Raw genomic sequence first — 18,737 nt, forward strand, 5'->3', positions numbered from 1 at the left:
GGTGACTGCGTTTTACACGACTGAAATTCTCTTGTCACTCATTTGTAATTTCTAAAGTAAGTATTTCTCTAGTAATAAGGGAAAAGAATCCAGCTTCTGCCAGCCCACAAGATCAATTCACGTGATCGGAAGTGCGGAGGGGCAGCTGCAGAGAGCGATGCTGGCAGCAACGCGGCGGCTTCAGTCGCACAGGGATGTGGCGCTGTTCACCCGGAGCCAAAGCACTGGAGGACAGGCACGCAGCCTTACATGTCCCTTGGCCTGGACCTCCCCTTAAAAACAGACCCTAAGAGTTTGACTCAAAAAGCAAAAGTAACCAGTGCAGAGAAGATCATGTTCCAGAAGATGACGATGGAAGCTCTGGGAAGAACCGACTGCTTCGAGCTGATGACGGAAATGCTGGGAAGACCTCTGTGGCCAAAAGCAGACCCAGGAAGACCTCTGTGGCCAAAAGCAGACCCGGGAGGACTTTTGTGGCCGAGAGTGGACCCGAGAGGACCTCTGCGGCTGAGCAGACCTGGGAAGACATCTGTGGCCGAGAACAGACCCAGGAGGACCTCTGTGGACAAGAGCAGACCCGGGAGGACCTCTGTGCCTGACAGTGGACCCGGGAGGACCTCTGTGGCCGAGAACAGATCCGGGAGGACCTCTGTGGCTGAGCGGATCTGGGAGGACCTCTGTGGCAGAGAGCAGACCCAGGAGGACCTCTGTGGCTGAGCAGATGTGGGAGGACCGCTGTGGCTGAGCGGACCCGGGAGGACCTCTGTGGCTGAGCAGATTTGGGAGGACCTCTGTGGCAGAGAGCAGACCCGGGAGGACCTCTGTGGCCGAGAACAGATCCGGGAGGACCTCTGTGGCTAAGCGGATCTGGGAGGACCTCTGTGGCAGAGAGCAGACCCAGGAGGACCTCTGTGGCTGAGCAGATTTGGGAGGACCTCTGTGGCAGAGAGCAGACCCAGGAGGACCTCTGAGGCCGAGAGCGGACCCGGGAGGACCTCTGTGGCCAAGAACGGACCCGGGAGGACCTCTGAGGCTGAGAGCGGACCCGGGAGGACCTCTGTGGCCGAGCGGACCCGGGAGGACCTCTGTGGCCAAGAACAGACCTGGCAGGACCTGTCTGGCCGAGAGCAGACCTGGGAGGACCTGTGTGGCTGAGCAGACCTGGGAGGACCTGTCTGGCCGAGTGGACCCGGGAGGATCTCCGTGGCTGAGAACGGACCGCTTTGAGTGGACAGTGCTACTGGACCTGGGAGAGGGCGACCATGTGGACAGTGTGGACACATGGAAATGCAGGTGGGTGATCATCGTGGAGAAAAACCAGAACATGGCCAGGCACAGTGGGGGATCCCAGCACTGTGAGAGGTAGAGGCAGGAGGATCGCCTGAGCTCAGGAGTTCAAGACCAGCCTGGGCAATGTGGCAAGACCCCGATCTCTACAAAACATACAAAAATTACTCGAGCATGGTGGTGCACCTGTGGTCCCAGCTACTCAGGAGGCCAAGGTGGGAAAATCGCTTGAGCAAAGGAGGTCGAGGCTGCAGTGAGCCGAGATCACGCCACTGCACTCCAGCCTGGGTGACAAAGCGAGACTGTGTGCACTGTGTAACTCTACACATATGCCACACATTGAACTGTGTCGCCCGCCCCAAAATTCATCTGTTGAAGTCCTAACCCCTAGTACCTCAGATTGGGACCTTGTTTGGGAAAAAGACTGTTGCAGATGTCATTACGGATGGGGTCATGGAGGAGTTGGTGGGCCCTATCCAAGCCTGGTGTCCTTGTCTTAGGTGGAGCTTTAGACACAGGCATGCACAGGAGAACACACATGGAGATGGAGGCAGAGACTGGAGTAGTGATGCCACCTGCCGAGGGGCACCCAGGACTGCCAGGAACCAGCAGAACCAGGGCAAGGCCTGGGACAGTCCATCCGTCACAGCCTCAGAAAGAACCCGCCCCGCAGACGCCGCGACCTCACCTGCCCCGCAGATGCCGTGACCTCTGATGCACAGCTTCCAGAGCTGAGAGAGAATTCATTTCCACTGTTTACCAGGCTGTGGCATTTCCTTAGGGGCCCACAGCAAGCTAACAGGTGCACATCTCCACACACACATGTATGTATGTGCCTGTAGGTTCCAAAAGCCAGCTGTGCTCTGGCATTCTGTTAGTATGTAACACTGTGTTTGTGCCTTGTTTTTTAAGAATAGAGATGGGGTCTTGCTCTATTGCCCAGGCTGGTCTTGAACTCTTGGCCTCAAGCAAACAATCCTCCTGCCTTGACCTCCCAAAGTGCATGATTATAGGCAAGGGCCACCCAGGTGGGTGGTGTTTTTTTTTGTTTGTTTCTCAGTTTTTTTGAGACAGGGTCTTGCTCTGTTGCCCAGGCTGGAGTGTAGTGGTGCCATCGTGGCTCACTGCAGGCTTGACCTCCCAGACCCAAACAACCCTCTCACCTCAGCCCCTCGAGCAGCCGGGACCACAGGCGTGTGCCACCACACCCCGCTAATTTTTAAAAATATTTTGTAGAGATGGAGTCTTGCCACCTTGCCCAGGCTGGTGTATGCATTTTAATAAAGCTGTTTTTAAAACACAAAGGAGCAGTAAATAGAATGATGTAGAGGGTTTCTTGCCCATTCTACCTCAACTCCAGAAGGCCACGTTCTTGCTCCTGGACAGTCATAAAAGTGAGGAATGGCAGGAATTCTGTCTGCAAAGGAGGGACTCTCCCAGCTTCACCCGACACGGCACTGCCGGCCGGCTACAGAGCCACACACGCACAGCACGTGGAAGAGCTGGTGAGGACGGCGCGGTCCCGTGGCTCTGCTGCTGGCCTTTCACAGGGCGCTTCTCACGCACACATCCACCCTTTCTCCTCGGGAGCATTCACTCTGCCGGTGCCAGGCCCAGGGCTGTCCAGGCAGGGGCTCCACACTCCTCCAAATGTTCACTCAAACTGCATTTTCTGGTTGGTGCACGCCTGGCTCCGGGCTCCTACAGGAAGTTTCTGGGGACATCACTGGGACTGCTAGGTTCGAACCACCCATCGCGACGATGTCCTTCCCTGTCCTCCTAGAAACGTTTAAGCCAGCCACAACCCCTAGGAGCCCGTGAAGCACATGGCCTGAAATGCCAGGAAAGCACTCTCCAATCCCGGCGGCAGCCGTGGGCTCCAGGCTCCCAGCCACGGGGACTCACAGGCAGTCACGGGCTGTGCACACACCTGGAAACCCTCGTGGAGGCCAGCCCGGCCCAGATGCCTGCCCTGCCCTCGGCGAGCTCAGAGAGACTGGAACAGCACCACCAGCGACAGGCCCAGGCAGGACACACAGGCTGGGAGACTGCACGGCTCCTGGCTGCCCTGCATGGGAGACTGCACGGCTCCTGGCTGCCCTGCATTCCGACCTGTGCACTCCACTAGTTACTAACAGCAATGCCCTTAATATGCGCCCAACTAGGTGGCCTCCGGGAGGCGCAAGGACTCTCCCAACTGCAGCTGCTGGTTCACACCACGGAGCCAGCCAGGGGATGACAGCAGACACTCTGGGAGTGGCCTCAGAGGACGACACACACCTCACAGCACATGCACCCCATAGCACACACATCCCACAGCATAGCACATGCACCCCACAGCGCACGCACCCCACAGCACACATATCCCATACACACACCCCATGGTGCACACGCCTTCCAGCATACACACCCCACAGCACACACACCCCACAGCACACACCCCACAGCACACATATCCCACAGCACACACACCCCACAGCACACACCCCACAGCACACATATCCCACAGCACACACACCCCACAGCACACGCACCCCACAGCACACATATCCCACAGCACACACACCCCACAGCACACACACCCCACAGCACACACACCCCACAGCACACACACCCCACAGCACACACACCCCACAGCACACACACCCCACAGCACACACCCCACGGCACACACCCCACAGCACACACACCCCACAGCACACACCCCACAGCACACACCCCACAGCACACACACCCCACAGCACACACACCCCACAGCACACACACCCCACAGCACACGCACCCCACAGCACACACACCCCACAGCACACATATCCCATAGCACACGTGCCCCATGGCACACGCACCCCAGAGCACACACACCCCACAGCACACATGCACCCCACAGCACTCGCCCTCTGTGTCCCGTGCTGATTCTCCTCCCGCCACCTGAGGCCGGAATGAGGTCGTCGGCTGCTGCTCCCTGTCCTCCCTGCTGGGAAATGGCGTCCGAGCCTCAATGGGGCATCAGGACGTGGAATTCATGAACAGCGTTGACAGAGACGTGAGGCCGTCACTGCCGAGCCTGCAGCTGTGGACGGACCTGTCCCCACAGCCACCTCATGGCGTCAGAGGGTCCCGAGGCTCACCTGGCAGTAGCCCACTCCCTGGTTATGGTGCCCATATGCCAGCAGCACATTGTACAGGGTCCTCTGTAAGCAGGGGTCCGTGGTCTTCCGGAACTTCACGTTGTCAGGGAAGGTCCGGTTCAGGTCTGTGGGAAATTCAGAACGAATCACCCACGGGTTTCTGTTCCACAAGCCTCCCACCCCTCCAGCTGCCCCAAGGGTGGCCACCTGGGTTCCACTTGGGACTTACGGACTGGTTTTCACCCTGGCCGCACAGCAGACTCAACACAGCCAGAGCGACAGGCTCACTGGGCCAGGAAGGAGGGGGTGATCCTGAACTCGGGGCAGAGAGGGGCCCTAACCGTCCTTCCCGCAGAGTCAGTGACGGCAGAGCGACCCCAGAGCTGGTGGCCAGGCCATGGCACTCCCTCCTCAATGCCCGTCTCCTCCCGGCCCCCAGCACAGGCCTCCTGCACCTCGGACCTCGCGCGTAGCGGAGGCAACTCTGCCTCGAGAACCCAGGGTGACGGGTGGAGAGAAATGCACACAAAACTTTGAGGTGTTTTCCTAATTTCAAAGATCCAAAACAGAAGGAGACAGAATAAATTGAGACTCCTCAGAGATAAAGGACACGGCTGAGAGCTGAGAGCTGAGAACCAAATAAACCTCGCGTTGTCAGCTTGTGTGTGCAGGAGGCATCCCTGCCGGCCTCTTCCTTCCTCGGCACCAACCCCTCCCACTGTCCCGCCCAGGCATCTCTTGGCAGGACAGTGTGGCCCTGGCCAAGCTGTTTAGTGCTGGGGGACCCGGATACCACGTGGGTCCCTGAGACTAACCAAGCCTCACGCTGACCAAGTGCCAGGCCTCACTGAAGCTGACCTCCACGTTAACCCTGGACACAAGCCGAGCAGGAAGGATAATGCCGGCTTGACAACTCCACTGGTTTCTGCTCCCACTGGCCCTACCTCTGTTGGAGGTGTTTGCCAGGCACCCCATGCGGTCACCAGCGGACAGCCGCTTTCTGCACAAGTTCCAAGATGGACTCACAGCAGTCCCCGCCAGCCATGACGCTGAGATGGGTGTACACCCAGCTCTGGAGGAACCCAACCGCCTGTGGTCTCTCCATAACGGCTGCAAAATACTGTAAGTCTGTTTCCGATCTCTGGCCCCAGGCCTTATCTTTGCTTACAAAAAACTAGATTTGGGCGAACATTAGTTCAATGTCTCAGAGCACGTTATTTCTCATCGTGTGTTTTCTTACAAAAGAGCCTTTTTTTTTTTTTCTGGAATTCTAAACATTCCAAAAAATGGAATCAGTCAAGGGGAAGTTGGTATTTTTGCTATTTCAGACTAGAGTGACCAGCTGTGTTCATTTCTATGTAATATTTTTATTGACTTTTCCATATATATATATTTATTTATATATATATTTATATATATATTTAACACAGGGTCTCACTCTGTCACCCAGGCTGGAGTGCAGAGGTGCAATCACGGCTCACTGCATCCTCGACCTCCAGGGCTCAAGCGATCCTCCCACCTCAGCTTCCTGAGTAGCTGAGACTACAGGCACACACCACCATGCCTGGGCTAATTTACGTATTGTTTTGTAAAGACAGAGTTTTGCCATGGTGGCCAGGCTGGTCTTGAACTCCTGAGCTCAACTAATCCGCCTGCCTCAGCTTCCCGAAGTGCTGGGATTACAGGCGTGAGCCACCACACTAAGTTTCTTGATATGTTTTGATAACATCCTGCGGGAAAGGAGATGGCCCCATCTCCATTGTGGAGACAGAAGAGCATGGGAGCTTTCTGTCTGCACTGCGTGGCCTGGCATTGGCTCTGTGGGACTGGACCATCCACTGCATGGCTCCTGCAGGATAACTGACCAGGTGGCTCCAATTACTAAGCACAGAACTGCCATGGACCCAGCAGAGTCCACTCTAGGTAGGAGCCCACAGCTGAAAGCAGGGACCCAGTAGAATCCACACTCTGGGTAGGAGCCCACAGCTGAAAGCAGGGACCCAGCAGAGTCCACTCTAGGTAGGAACCCACAGCTGAAAGCAGGGACCCAGCCCCACACTCTGGGTAGGAACCCACAGCTGAAAGCAGGGACCCAGCCCCACACTCTGGGTAGGAACCCACAGCTGAAAGCAGGGACCCAGCCCCACACTCTGGGTAGGAACCCACAGCTGAAAGCAGGGACCCAGCCCCACACTCTGGGTAGGAACCCACAGCTGAAAGCAGGGAACCAGCACCACACTCTGGGTAGGAACCCACAGCTGAAAGCAGGGAACCAGCACCACACTCCGGGTAGCAGCCCACAGCTGAAAGCAGGGACCCAGCAGAATCCACATACCCAGGCTCACGGCCATGCCACCCATAACAGCCGTGCGGCAGGAGAGCCCAGGGGTCCACTGATAGATGGATAAATGAACAAAATGTAGTCTGCCCATGCGTGGAATATTATTCACCCTTAAAGGAGGAAATTGTCACACAAGATGCAGCACAGAGGATCCCTGAGGACTGAGGCGAGGGAAAGGACCCCAGCTGCAGAGGACGCAGCCCACTGGACTCCTCTTATGTGACCCTGGAGTTGCCAAAGCACGGAGACAAGCGCACAGTGGGACTGCCAGGGGCTGGGCAAGGACACGGGGGTCGGTGCTTGACAATGGGGATGGCACAGAGACAAGCGCACAGCGGGATTGCCAGGGGCTGGGTGAGGACACGGGGTTCAGTGCTTAACAATGGGGAAGCTCCCAAGAGCTTCAGCTTGGGAAAATGAAATGGTAAATTTTATATTAGGCATATTTTACCATAATTTAAAAAACAATTCAGCCAGGTGGGTGGCTCACTCCTGTAACCCTAGCACTTAGGGAGGTGAAGGAGGGAGAATCCTCAGAGCCCGGGAGTTCAAGACCAAAACCCCATCTCTGCAAAAAAATAAAAATTAAAAAATGAGCCAGGTGTGGTGGTGCACACCTGTGGTTCAGACCACTTCCAGCTACGCAGGAGGCTGAGGCAGGAGGATCGCTTGAGCCTGGTAGGTCATGGCTGAAGTGAGCTGTCACTGTGACCGCACCACTACACTCCAGTCTGGGTAACAGACTGACACCTGTCTCAAAAAAAAATAAAAATAAAAATAAAAATTCATCCAAAAAAGTGAAGTGTCAGACAGACTGACACCTGTCTCAAAAAAAAAAAAAAAAATCATCCAAAAAACCACAAACCACAGACTTTAAATTCATTTTTCAGACAGCAGTGCTGTGTTAATATGCACCCCCCCCCCCCCCACCCACCCACTGCACCCAAGCTCTCCTCTTCCCACCCTGAATCAGCGTTTCTGGCCGCCAGGCCGTGCATCTGTTTGGAGACCTTTGGCGGCAATCACTCTGTGGTCAGGATGCAGCCTCTCCCCTGGCAGCCCCAGCCCCCAGCCTTGGGAGCCCCCTCCCCACTGGCTCATCCCCATGGACAGGAGACCCCCAGGAAGGGCAGCAGGATGCACCATGTCCTCCCCGTCCCGTCTTTCTAACCTCTCAGCACTTTAAAGCCACTGGGTTTTTTACAATTAAGTATATTGTGTTTAAATGTGTATTTCTCAAAAACTGTTAAAATCAGAAGGGCAGATGTACTTTCTAAAAATCTATTCAATTTAGGTTAACCAATTTTTTTTTTTTTTTTTTTTGAGATGGAGTTTCACTCTTGTTGCCCAGGCTGGAGTGCGGTGGTGCAATCCCAACTCACCGCAACCTCCACCTCCCGGGTTCAAGCGATTCTCCTGCCTCAGCCTCCCGAGTAGCTGGGATTACAGGCATGCGCCACCACGCCCGGCTAATTTTGTATTTTTAGTAGAGACGGGGTTTCACCATGTTGGGCAGGCTGGTCTCGAACTCCTGACCTCAGGTGATCCGCCCTCCTCAGCCTCTCAAAGTGCTGGGATTACAGGTGTGAGCCACCGCGCCCGGCCTTAGGTTAATCAATTTCGTTAGCACTCTGAAGTTCTGAGAGCCAGGGACCCTATGGTTATGTGATTACTGAGAAAAATGAGAGGAGAAGGGAGTCCAGCAATTATGATAACCAGACACAAAAAAGGAAGCCCTGGTGTGCTGCCTCGTGAGCGCAGCTGCGTCTGAAGGCACGTGAACAGCGCCCGGTGCGAAGCGCGCCGGCAACAGAGGCCGCCTCTCACTGTCCTGCGAGTCCTCATGGAGCGTATCTGCTCCTTCGTGCCCATTTTCTTATTAGCCAGCTAGGCACGTGAATATTTGCTGAGTGAATTACGATCATTGTTCTCCCCTTGCAAAGGCTTCAGTTTTGATTCTTTCATGGAGGAAGACGTAACTTCAAGTTAAAACCAGCAGGCGCACCGCTCACCCCTGGACGCTGAGGCTAGACACTGGGTGGAAACCGGTTCCTTCCGGCCCCCGGGCCCTGCACCAGAGCTCGACCCCCACCGCCTCACCTGTCCTGATGGCGTCCTCCAGCCTGGGGTTTCTCTCTCCCTGGAGAAGCTGGTGGTAGTAGCCGGGATTCTGGTCCATCTGAGCCTGGGCCCCACTCAGCACCATCCAGACGCGGGCACGGTGCTCCAGCGGGACCCCTTTCCGGACATAGCGCTTCACTGAAGGCCGAGAGGACGGACAGCGTGTGAGCTGGACCAGGGGCCTGCGGGGCCCACGCGTTCCTGCCTCACTTTCCACTCTCACCAGTTCTCTTCTTAAATCAAATATTAAAGAGACCCAGAACTTCGTCCATCTCCACCAAAACTGGTACATACACTCCTTTAAAAATTCTGCTCTCCTCTCCCTCTCAACAGAGCACAAACCAGACTGGCTGCAGAACCACCCCCACGCCCACTTCACCATTCAATGCAGGTGGTCAGGAAACAGAGCCGCGGTCAGATGGCTGCTCTGCAAAGCTTCCTGGCAGCCGCGCAGAGCAGCAGCAAAGGGGCAAAGCAGTGAGAGGCCCAGCTGAGAACGAGGAGGCCGGCTGGGCTCAGCTGTGAGCACCTCAGGTGGGACGCCACAGCTGGGAGAACACGGTTTCAGTGGCAGACGTCACTGTCCAACTCGTGCAGTTAATCTCTATATATTGAAAGCTACTCCATTTTGTAGGGATATTTTAATTGACAATAAAAATGTGAAAACGTAATTAGTAATTTTAATGGCCACAGAAACATATAGGGACAGAAGCCAAAAGCCATGAGCTATCTTCATTAGTCAATACTGAGTAATTTCTTAGGCAGACGGAAAAGGTATGTATGGCTAACATCTGAATTAATTATGTTAAGTCCAAAGCTGCGACACTGTGCTCTTAACCTACAAAACAGTTAATTTTCAAAGCAAATATTTAAAGTTTTGCTGTTTTCCTTTGATACTACACTATACATATTTTATTTTATTTTATTTTTTTCGAGACGGAGTCTTGTTCTGTCGCCCAGGCTGGAGTGCAGTGGCGCAATCTCGGCTCACTGTAACCTCCGCCTCCCAGGTTCAAGCAATTCTCCTGCCTCGGCCTCCTGAGTAGCTGGGATTACAGGCACCTGCCACCATGCCTGGCTAATTTTTGTATTCTTAGTAGAGACAGGATTTCACCATGTTGGCCAGGATGGTCTTGAACTCTTGACCTCATGATCCGCCCACCTCGGCCTCCCAAAGTGCTGGGATTCCAGGCGTGAGCGACCACGCCTAGCCCTGCACATATTTGAAAAGAAACCAATATTTTAAAAGAAACCATACTTTACAAAAGAAAAGAAGGCATATGCAATTTGTAAAATTCTATAAGCTGCCTTAAAAGAAAAAAATCTGAGGCACCAGCTGTATTTAGCAGATAAAAACTCATAACTTTATAGGCTACAGTCAAGAAAAGCACTATAGGGTAAAACTTTATGAGCTCAAATTCCAAGGTGATCCACAATGTATGATCATCTGGACACAAGCAGATGATCGTGTGCTATGTGATTACTGAGAAAATCAGGCTCTGGAAGGACAGGCCCTTGTCTGTCCACTGGGCTTCCCACTCCTGGAAGGGAACCTGGGAGGCAGCAAGGTGATCCACAATGTATGATCATCTGGACACAAGCAGATGATCGTGTGCTATGTGATTACTGAGAAAATCAGGCTCTGGAAGGACAGGCCCTTGTCTGTCCACTGGGCTTCCCACTCCTGGAAGGGAACCTGGGAGGCAGTAATTGCTCACTAAATATGTGACGAATTATACAAGGACAACGAGGGAAGACCCAGAGGAGAGAGAAAACAGATACTAATGCCATCCACTGAAAGCCAAAGAATCCCTCTTAAGGGCCGGGCGCAGTGGCTCACGCCTGGAATCCCAGCACTTTGGGAGGCTAAGGCAGGCGGATCACGAGGTCCAGAGATCGAGACCATCCTGGCCAACATGGTGAAACCCTGTCTCTACTAAAAATACAAAAATTAGCTGGACGTGGTGGCTCATGCCTGGAATCCCAGCACTTTGGGAGGCCAAGGCGGGCGGATCACGAGGTCAAGAGATCGAGACCATCCTGGCCAACATGGTGAAACCCTGTCTCTACTAAAAATACAAAAATTAGCTGGACGCGGTGGCTCATGCCCGTAATCCCAGCACTTTGGGAGACCAAGGTGGACGGATCACCTGAGGTCCAGAGATCGAGACCAGCCTGGCCAACATGGTGAAACCCCATCTCTACTCAAAATACAAAAATTAGCTGGGCGTGATGGCTCACGTCTGTAGTCCTAGCTACTTGGGAGACTGAGGCAGGAGAATAGCCTGAACCTGGCAGGCAGAGGTTGCAGTGAGCCAAGATCACACCACTGCACTCCAGCCTGGCGACAGAGTGACACTCTGCCTCAAAAAAAAAAAAAAAGAATCCCTCTTAAGAAACCCTCTCTGCTGGTTTAGAAACATATTTGAGGATCATGTCTCAGGTAAGAACATCTCAGCACACTTGGTTTACGGTTTATTCACACTGCTTACGGGAACATGAAAAACATGTTTTGCTTTATTTTTAAAATTCTACCAAAGACACCAATAATTCAGCCTGACTTTCCTCCAAGTTAGTACGATTCATACTGAGGTTTGCTGTAGGTCTCATGACCCTCAGAGGGCAGCTTGACCAGGAATGCTCTGAATGAGTTCTTAGTCATTCTGTGGTATACAACAGCAGGAGACGGTGAGTCCCAGCACAGGCAAGGACTGTTCTAACTGAGAGGGACAGAAGCAGAAAGGAGAGGCCATGCAAAAACCAGTGGTACTTCTACAAACTAATAATGAACAACTGGAAATCATATATTTAAAACTGCGGCCTGGCGTGGTGGTTCATGCCTGTAATCCCAGCGCTTTGGGAGGCCAAGGCGGGTGGATCACTGAGGTCAGGAGTTCAAGATCAGCCTGACCAACATGGCAAAACCCCGTCTCTACTAAAAAAATACAAAAATTAGCCGGGCGTGGTGGCAGGTGCCTGTAATCCCAGCTACTTGGGAGGCTGAGGCAGGAGAATCGCTTGAACCTGGGAGGCGGAGGTTGCAGTGAGCTGAGATTGCACCACTGCACTCCAGCCTGGGAGACACAGAGAGACTCCATCTCAAAAAATAAATACATAAAAATAAAAAAATAAAATTGGCATCATTTACAATAGTAACAAGAAATAAAAGGAGAAATACTTAGGTAAAAACCTAACGAAGTATTTGCAGGATCCAAATACTGAATGCTGCAAAAGCAATCAAATAAGACTGAAATAAACTAATAGATACACCATGTTCACAGATTGCAAGGCTCACTCTTAAGACGTCAGTTCTTCCAAAGTTGATCTATAGATTCCTATATGCACCTCCTAATCACTGTTCCAGGAAAAAATACTTTGTAGACAATGACAAGCTGATTCTAAACTTTATATGCAAAGTGAAAAGAACCAAAACAATTTTGAAAATGAAGTTGGAGGAGACATATTACCTGATTTTATGCTTTACTATAAACCTACAGTAAGACAGACAACGTGGTACTGAAAAAAAGTTAGACAAATGGAATAATGGGATATAATAAGGAATCCACAAAGAGACCCACACAAACAGAACCAATTGCTTTTTGATAAAGATGCAAAGGAAATTTAATGCACACAGAATAGTCCATCTACAAAAGAATGACTAAAATAAAAAAACACCAACAATATGAAGAGCTGGCAAGAATGTGGAGCAATTAGGACACTCATACATTTGTAGTGGGAATGCAAAATTTACAGCCACATTGGAAAGGCGGTTTGTAATTTCTCCCTAGTTAGTTAAACATGCACTTGTCTTATGACCCAGCAATCCCATGCAAAGTGTTTAGTCAAGATAAATGAAGACTAAGTTCACACAAAAACCTGTAGGTGGATGTTTATAATGTCAGCTTACACATTCCAAATGTCTTCTGCTGATGAATGGGTTTTTAAAAATTGTAGTACATCCGTAAATGAAGTACCTCAGCAATAAAAAGGAAGGAACTATTGACACATACAAGGTCCTGGATGGATCTCCAATGCATTAGGTGAAAGAAACCAGACTCAAAAGCTACAATCTGCATGATTCCACTAATGACACCATAGAAATGGCTGAACTACAGGAATGGGGAAGAGCTCAGTGATGTGGGCAGTGGGCTGACTTCAAAGGACAGGATTGTTGAAGGCGACAGAATCTTGACTGTGATGATGACTGCCTAGCCGCATGTTTGTCCAAATTCACAGAACCATATACTGTTAAGAGTGAATTTTACTGTAAATTGTTAAAATTATTTGATAGGCCAGGTGCAGTGGCTCATGCCTGTAATCCCAGGAGACTCCATCTCTACAAAAAAACTCTTAAAAATTAGCTGGGCATGGTGGTGCACACCTGTAGTCCCAGCTACTCTGGAGGCTGAGGCGGGAGGATTGCTCCTCTAGGCTGCAGTGAGCTATGATCGTCCCACTGTCCTCCTGCCTGGGTGACAGAGCAAGACCCTGTCTCGATAATAACAATAGTATCAAGGTTGTATTTAAGAGAAAGGTCGAAATGGCTAAATGCACCAGCTCTGGAGTCAGACACTCTGCTCCGCTATGACTTGCAGGCTCCAGACCCTGAGCGTGCCTTGGTTTCCTCATTGTAAAGTGAACAGAAGGCACCGAGCCTGCACTCGAGGCCCCCGAGCAGCTCTGGCAGTTGGAGCAACACCCGGAAGCTTCACAGAACAAAGAATTCTGCGACTTTTTGATAAGTTTGTTATCTGGATTTACATTGTTTCTTTATAGAAGAAAGAAAATGGTTTACTTGTCCTCACAGACTGACACTTTCCCAAGGGCAGGGCTAACCCACAGAGCATCACTAATGTTTGGAGAAGTATAAAATATCAAGTCAAAACAGTTGGGAAATTTTTAAAAAGAAGCTACATCCAGAGAACTGACGTCCATCTGTCTACCCTGACAAAGTTAGGCAAATCCCCAGTTTTTCGGTGTATCTTTGAAAATATGTTTTCTCAATTTAACTTAGGTGGTGTTAATATTCTAAGCCACCAGGAAGGTCTCAAAGAAGCCAACGGCCCTGAAGCTGCTTCCCTGCAGACGTCTATTCTCGAGATGGAGAATGAAATAGGAATCCAACAGGACTAAGTTTGTTGAATTTAGTCTTTCCAGGGAGGAAGAGGAAGCTGTCTTCCTAAGGGCTCCTGGTGGATATTTGCTATGGAAAAAGGAAAATACAATATTTATTGTACCCACCAAGAGTGTGATCAGGCAGAATACATAATAACTGTCGCTTAAGACATGTGGAATGCTGAGATTGGTAGATGATTGTGTTCCTGGAGACTTCAACATGGGGAGTGCAGATGAAAACCCTCCAAAAGCAGAGGAAAGAACTCTTATCACTGTCAGCCTGGAATACCTGGCAGGAAGAAGTCGTACTCCCATTTTTGGAATAACTCGTCCACTCCAGTTTTATGCCCGACCCTCCGCTCTTGGGGCTCTGCCAGTGCTCATGGGCACCCTGATGGTCACACTGGGACCCAGGCCCCAGGCCAGTAGAGACACACGTGATCACTGACTCCATGTGCCTCCCACCGGAGTCACCAGCATCCCTACTCCCTGCAGAACAGGCCCACAGCCCTGTGGCTCCCACCCCTCAGGCTGAGGCTCATATAGGATCAAAGAGATATATTTGCTCACAGACCCATTTATGCCAGTGATGCTTGCTACCATAATTACATGGTCCAATTAACATTACATAAATTAGCCCAGCGTGGGGGCTCACGCCTGTCATCCCAGCATTTTGGGAGGCTGAGGTGGGCAAATCACTGGAGCTCAGGAGTTCAAGACCAGCCTGGCCAACAAGGCAAAACCCATCTCTACTAAAAACACAAAAATTAGCCGGGCATGGTGGCGAGTGCCTGCAATCCCAGTTACTCAGGAGGCTGAGGCAGGAGAATTGCTTGAACCTGGGAGGCAGAGGTTGCAGTGAGCCGAGATTGCGCCACTACTCTCCAGCCAGGCTGACAGAGCTAAACTTTGTCTCAAAAAAAAAACAAAAAATTAAAGCAAAAAGAAGACAGTTGTTACTTCAATAAAAACAAAGTGAAATTTTTAGAAAGAGTTGATAGAGACCAATGCTAAAAAAAAAAAAAAAAGCAAAAACAAAACTGTTGAATTAGGTGTAAAATAATTGCAAAGGAGTGGGGAAAAGAATAAAAATCTGGAGGATTTTGCATCCGGATTGCTTTTTTCCTTTTCCCTGCTCTTCCCAGAACCCCCTCCCAAGTCCATATTGGAAAGTGGGGGCAATGCGCTGAGTGGTTCCCTAAAAAGGAAAATATGGAACCCAAGTTAGCAGCCCCTGGTCAAAGAAAAGGACAGCGATAGGACAGACCCAAACGACAAAGGCAAAGACAGGAGAATGACTGTGCAGTTGTGTTTTCTGTAAAAACAAAAGTTTATGCACAACCATACATCTTTCAGATTCTCCGCTGTAACCAACCTCCAGGTCACAGCCACAGGACTTCCCACGGACTTCCCCTGCTCTTAAAACAAACTGCAGAACCAAGCGTGGACTTCTGCTCCTGAGGGGGACGGAAGGACAGTCCCCTGCGGTCATCTCTATAGGAGATGGGGGCCATGGGTGGGAGAGAAACTCCCTGTTGCACTTTGTAGCCCTCAGTATGATTAAAGTGTTTACCATGTACATAAATTATGCTTTTTAAGTTCACATGTCTTATATACTTGTATGTTACTTTTTAAAATTAAAAGACAGTTAACTTTTAAGAATAAATCAGGCGCAGTGGCTCATGCCTGTAATCCCAGCATTTTGGGAGGCCAACGTGGGCAGATCCCTTGAGGTCAGGAGTTTGAGACCAGCCTGGCCAATATGGTAAAACCCATCTCTACTAAAAATAGAAAAATTAGCCTGGCGTGGTGGTAGGTGCCTGTAATCCCAGCTACTTGGGAGGCTGAGGCAGGAAAATCGCTTGAACCCAGGAGGCAGAGGTTGCAATGAGCTGAAATCATGCCACTGCACTATAGCGTGGGCGACAGAGAGAGACTCCGTCTCAAAATAAAAAAAATAAGAAAATAAAAAATAAATTAGCCAGGTGTAGTGGTGTGCACCTGTAATCCCAGCTACTCAGGAGGCTGAGGCAGGAGAATCACTTGAACCCAGGAGGTGGAGGCTGCAGTCAGCTGAGATCGCACCACTGCACTCCAGCCTGGGCGACAGAGTGAGACTCTGTCTCAAAAATAAATAAATCAAAAAGAATAAATGAAAAGGAAAAATAAAGACACATGTTCCACTGGAAACGTGAACATGCAGAGGCCACAGGGATGGGACATGATGCATTCGTGGGAAGCATATAGGATATTAACTTCCATCTCTATAAAAAATTTAAAAATTAGCCAGGAGTGGTGGCCGCACCAGTGGTCCCAGCTATGCGGGAGGCTGAGAGGGGAGGATGGCTGGAGCCCAGGAGGTCAAGGCTACAGTGAGTGGTGATTGTGCCACTGCACTCAGAGGGATACCCTGTCTCAAATAAATAAATAAAAGCAAAAGTTGATCTTGTCACCCCCTGCCTGGAAAACCTTCAACAGTTGGCTTCTCTATGCCTGGCTGTGGTCACCACACACCTCCGACCCTCCGCCCAGGTGCAGGGCCCCTGGTTTCATCTCTGTCCTTCCCCACCAGGTCCCTACTGCTCGGTCCCTGGAAGCCCAGCTGCCATTCACATCCCCCTTCTCAGGAAGCCCCCAGGACTCCCCTTTGACCCCACTTCTCTGAGTTCCTAGCTCCAGGGCACATTCCCACAAAGCCCTCACCCCAGGCAGACACTTCATTCATTCACTGAACACACAGGGAAGTCGCCTGGCACTGCCCCAGGTTCTGAGGACTGAGCAGTGAATGAAAAATCCGTTGCAGGGAGGAAGGGTTTTTGACTCCAGCAGGGGCTGTGCTGGGAAAGGCAGAAATGAGGAGGTGCCCTCCGCACAGGGAAGCCTGAGGAGCCCCGGAGGAGGGGGCCCTGCAGCTAACCCCGAGGCGGGCGGGCGGTCAGGCCGGTGCTCACCGCAGCAGTAGGAGGCCTGGGGTCGTGGAGGAGCGGCAGGTCGAGCAGGACCCTGTGGGTCCCGTCACAAGGACGGAGTCTCGCTCTGTCTCCCAGGCTGGAGTGCAATGGCGCAATCTCGGCTCACTGCAACCTCCGCCTACTGGGTTCAAGTGATTCTCCTGCCTCAGCCTCCAGAGTAGCTGGGATTACAGGCATGAGCCACCACGCCCGGCTAATTTTGTATTTTTAGTAGAGACGGGGTTTCACCATGTTGCTCAGGCTGGTCTCAAACTCCTGACCTCAGGTGATCCGCCCGCCTCGGCCTCCCAAAGCGCTGGGGTTACAGGCGGGAGCCACCGCGCCCGGCTAATTTTGTATTTTTAGTAGAGACGGGGTTTCACCATGTTGCTCAGGCTGGTCTCAAACTCCTGACCTCAGGTGATCCGCCCGCCTCGGCCTCCCAAAGCGCTGGGGTTACAGGCGGGAGCCACCGCGCCCGGCATGGATCGAGTTTTGATCCACCCCGATCTGGCTCGCTGCTGGGAGGGACGGGTCTCCTTCGCGTCCGACCAGCCGGCCCATCTCAAAGCGGGAAAACCGGTCCCTGCGGCTGCCCTAGCTCGGAGCCCGCAGCTTCGTCCCGACCTGCCCGGAAAGGTTCCTCCCCCTCCCTCCGCTCCCGGAGCCCGGACTTTGCCCGGCCCGTCCCAGCCCGACCCACCTGCGCCCTCGGGACACACCTGTCCGGCTCCTGGGGACGCCCCCGCCCTGCAGCAGCCGGGACCATTTGATCGCCCTGCGGGTGAGCGTGACCAGGTAGCTGGAGAAAAACTTCTCGTAGGCGGCGTCGTCGAAGTCCTCAGGCCGCTCGAATCCGTACGGGTCGATCCTGCAAAACCGAGAGAAGGAGGCCGGCGTCCCCGAAGTTTCCTCTGGGGGGTCGGGGGCCCGCGCGGGGACCGCAGCCGCCGGGGGCGCCCGCACCCCGCGCCACACACCTGGGGACCCGCGAGCGCTCGGCGGGCTGCATGCGGGGAGGGAGGCTCGCACCGAGCGAGGCCAGCGGGTCCCAAGTTCGCCTCCCGGCTCCGGGGCGCTTAAGTCCTTCCGGCGGGACCGCGGGCGCGTGGGGGCGGGGCTGGAGGCGGGGCGGGGGGAGGGGCAGGGCGGGGGGAGGGGCGGCTGGGGGTGGGGAGGACTTGGGGACAGAGGAGGGGCAGGAGCGGGTGAGGGGCGGGGGAGGACTGGGGGAGGGGCAGGGGAGCACCCAGGGCGGGGGAGGGGCGGGGCTTGGGGGGAGGGGGAGGGGAGAGAGGGGCGGGTGGGGGTGGGGCGGGGAATGGGCGGAGGGTGGGGGCGGGGCGGGGCCTGCTCCTGGGGCTTCCGAGGCCGCGGCGTCCCGCGGGCAGAATCGGGGGCGCCTCCCGCAGAACCCCCGCGGCCTGGACCCGGGTGAGAGGAGCTTCTGCGATTCCTTCAAACCTCAGTGCCTGGCCGACCCGACTCTGACACCTGACTCCTATTTTTATTTTATTTTTTATTTTCTCCGCTGCATTTCAAGGCCGAGACCAACACACAAATGAGAAGCCCCCAGGGGCGCCCGCCCGTTCCTGCCCCCCCAAACCAGGGACCGGGGTCCCCCCACCCGCGAGCCAGGCCTGGGAGAATCCGGGGCAGCTCTGGTTCCGAACGGCTTCTTCTCGGTCCGCATCCAATGACATTGTCCTGAGATTTCAGCTGCTTTTCGTGTGCGGGAGGCCCCGGAAATTTGCCAGAACTGCAGATATTGAATTTTGCTCTGGCGACGTGGCA

At 52.8% G+C, this 18,737-nt stretch overlaps 1 protein-coding gene across 5 annotated transcripts in view; it reads right to left on the reverse strand.

The window, feature by feature from the left end:
- Positions 1-18,058, reverse strand: part of GRTP1 (growth hormone regulated TBC protein 1) — a 39,772-nt gene extending 21,714 nt beyond the window's left edge. For 2 of the 5 annotated variants that reach the window (XM_055360241.2, XM_031007264.3), the window contains exons 1-4: positions 17,924-18,052; positions 17,666-17,814; positions 8,857-9,015; positions 4,416-4,540 (exon numbers count right to left, since the gene is read on the reverse strand). In XM_055360241.2, coding sequence (XP_055216216.1) covers positions 4,416-4,540; positions 8,857-9,015; positions 17,666-17,814; positions 17,924-17,955 — 465 coding nt within the window. In that variant the 5' untranslated portion in view covers positions 17,956-18,052. Of the gene's footprint in view, positions 1-4,415; positions 4,541-8,856; positions 9,016-17,646; positions 17,815-17,923 lie in introns of all 5 variants that reach the window. The other 3 variants (XM_031007263.3, XM_031007261.3, XM_055360244.2) reach the window with 3 other exon arrangements.
- Positions 18,059-18,737: the final 679 nt, after the last annotated feature.

The sequence above is a fragment of the Gorilla gorilla genome, chromosome 14, assembly GCF_029281585.2.
Source record: "Gorilla gorilla gorilla isolate KB3781 chromosome 14, NHGRI_mGorGor1-v2.1_pri, whole genome shotgun sequence".
Taxonomy (NCBI): Eukaryota; Metazoa; Chordata; class Mammalia; order Primates; family Hominidae; genus Gorilla; species Gorilla gorilla.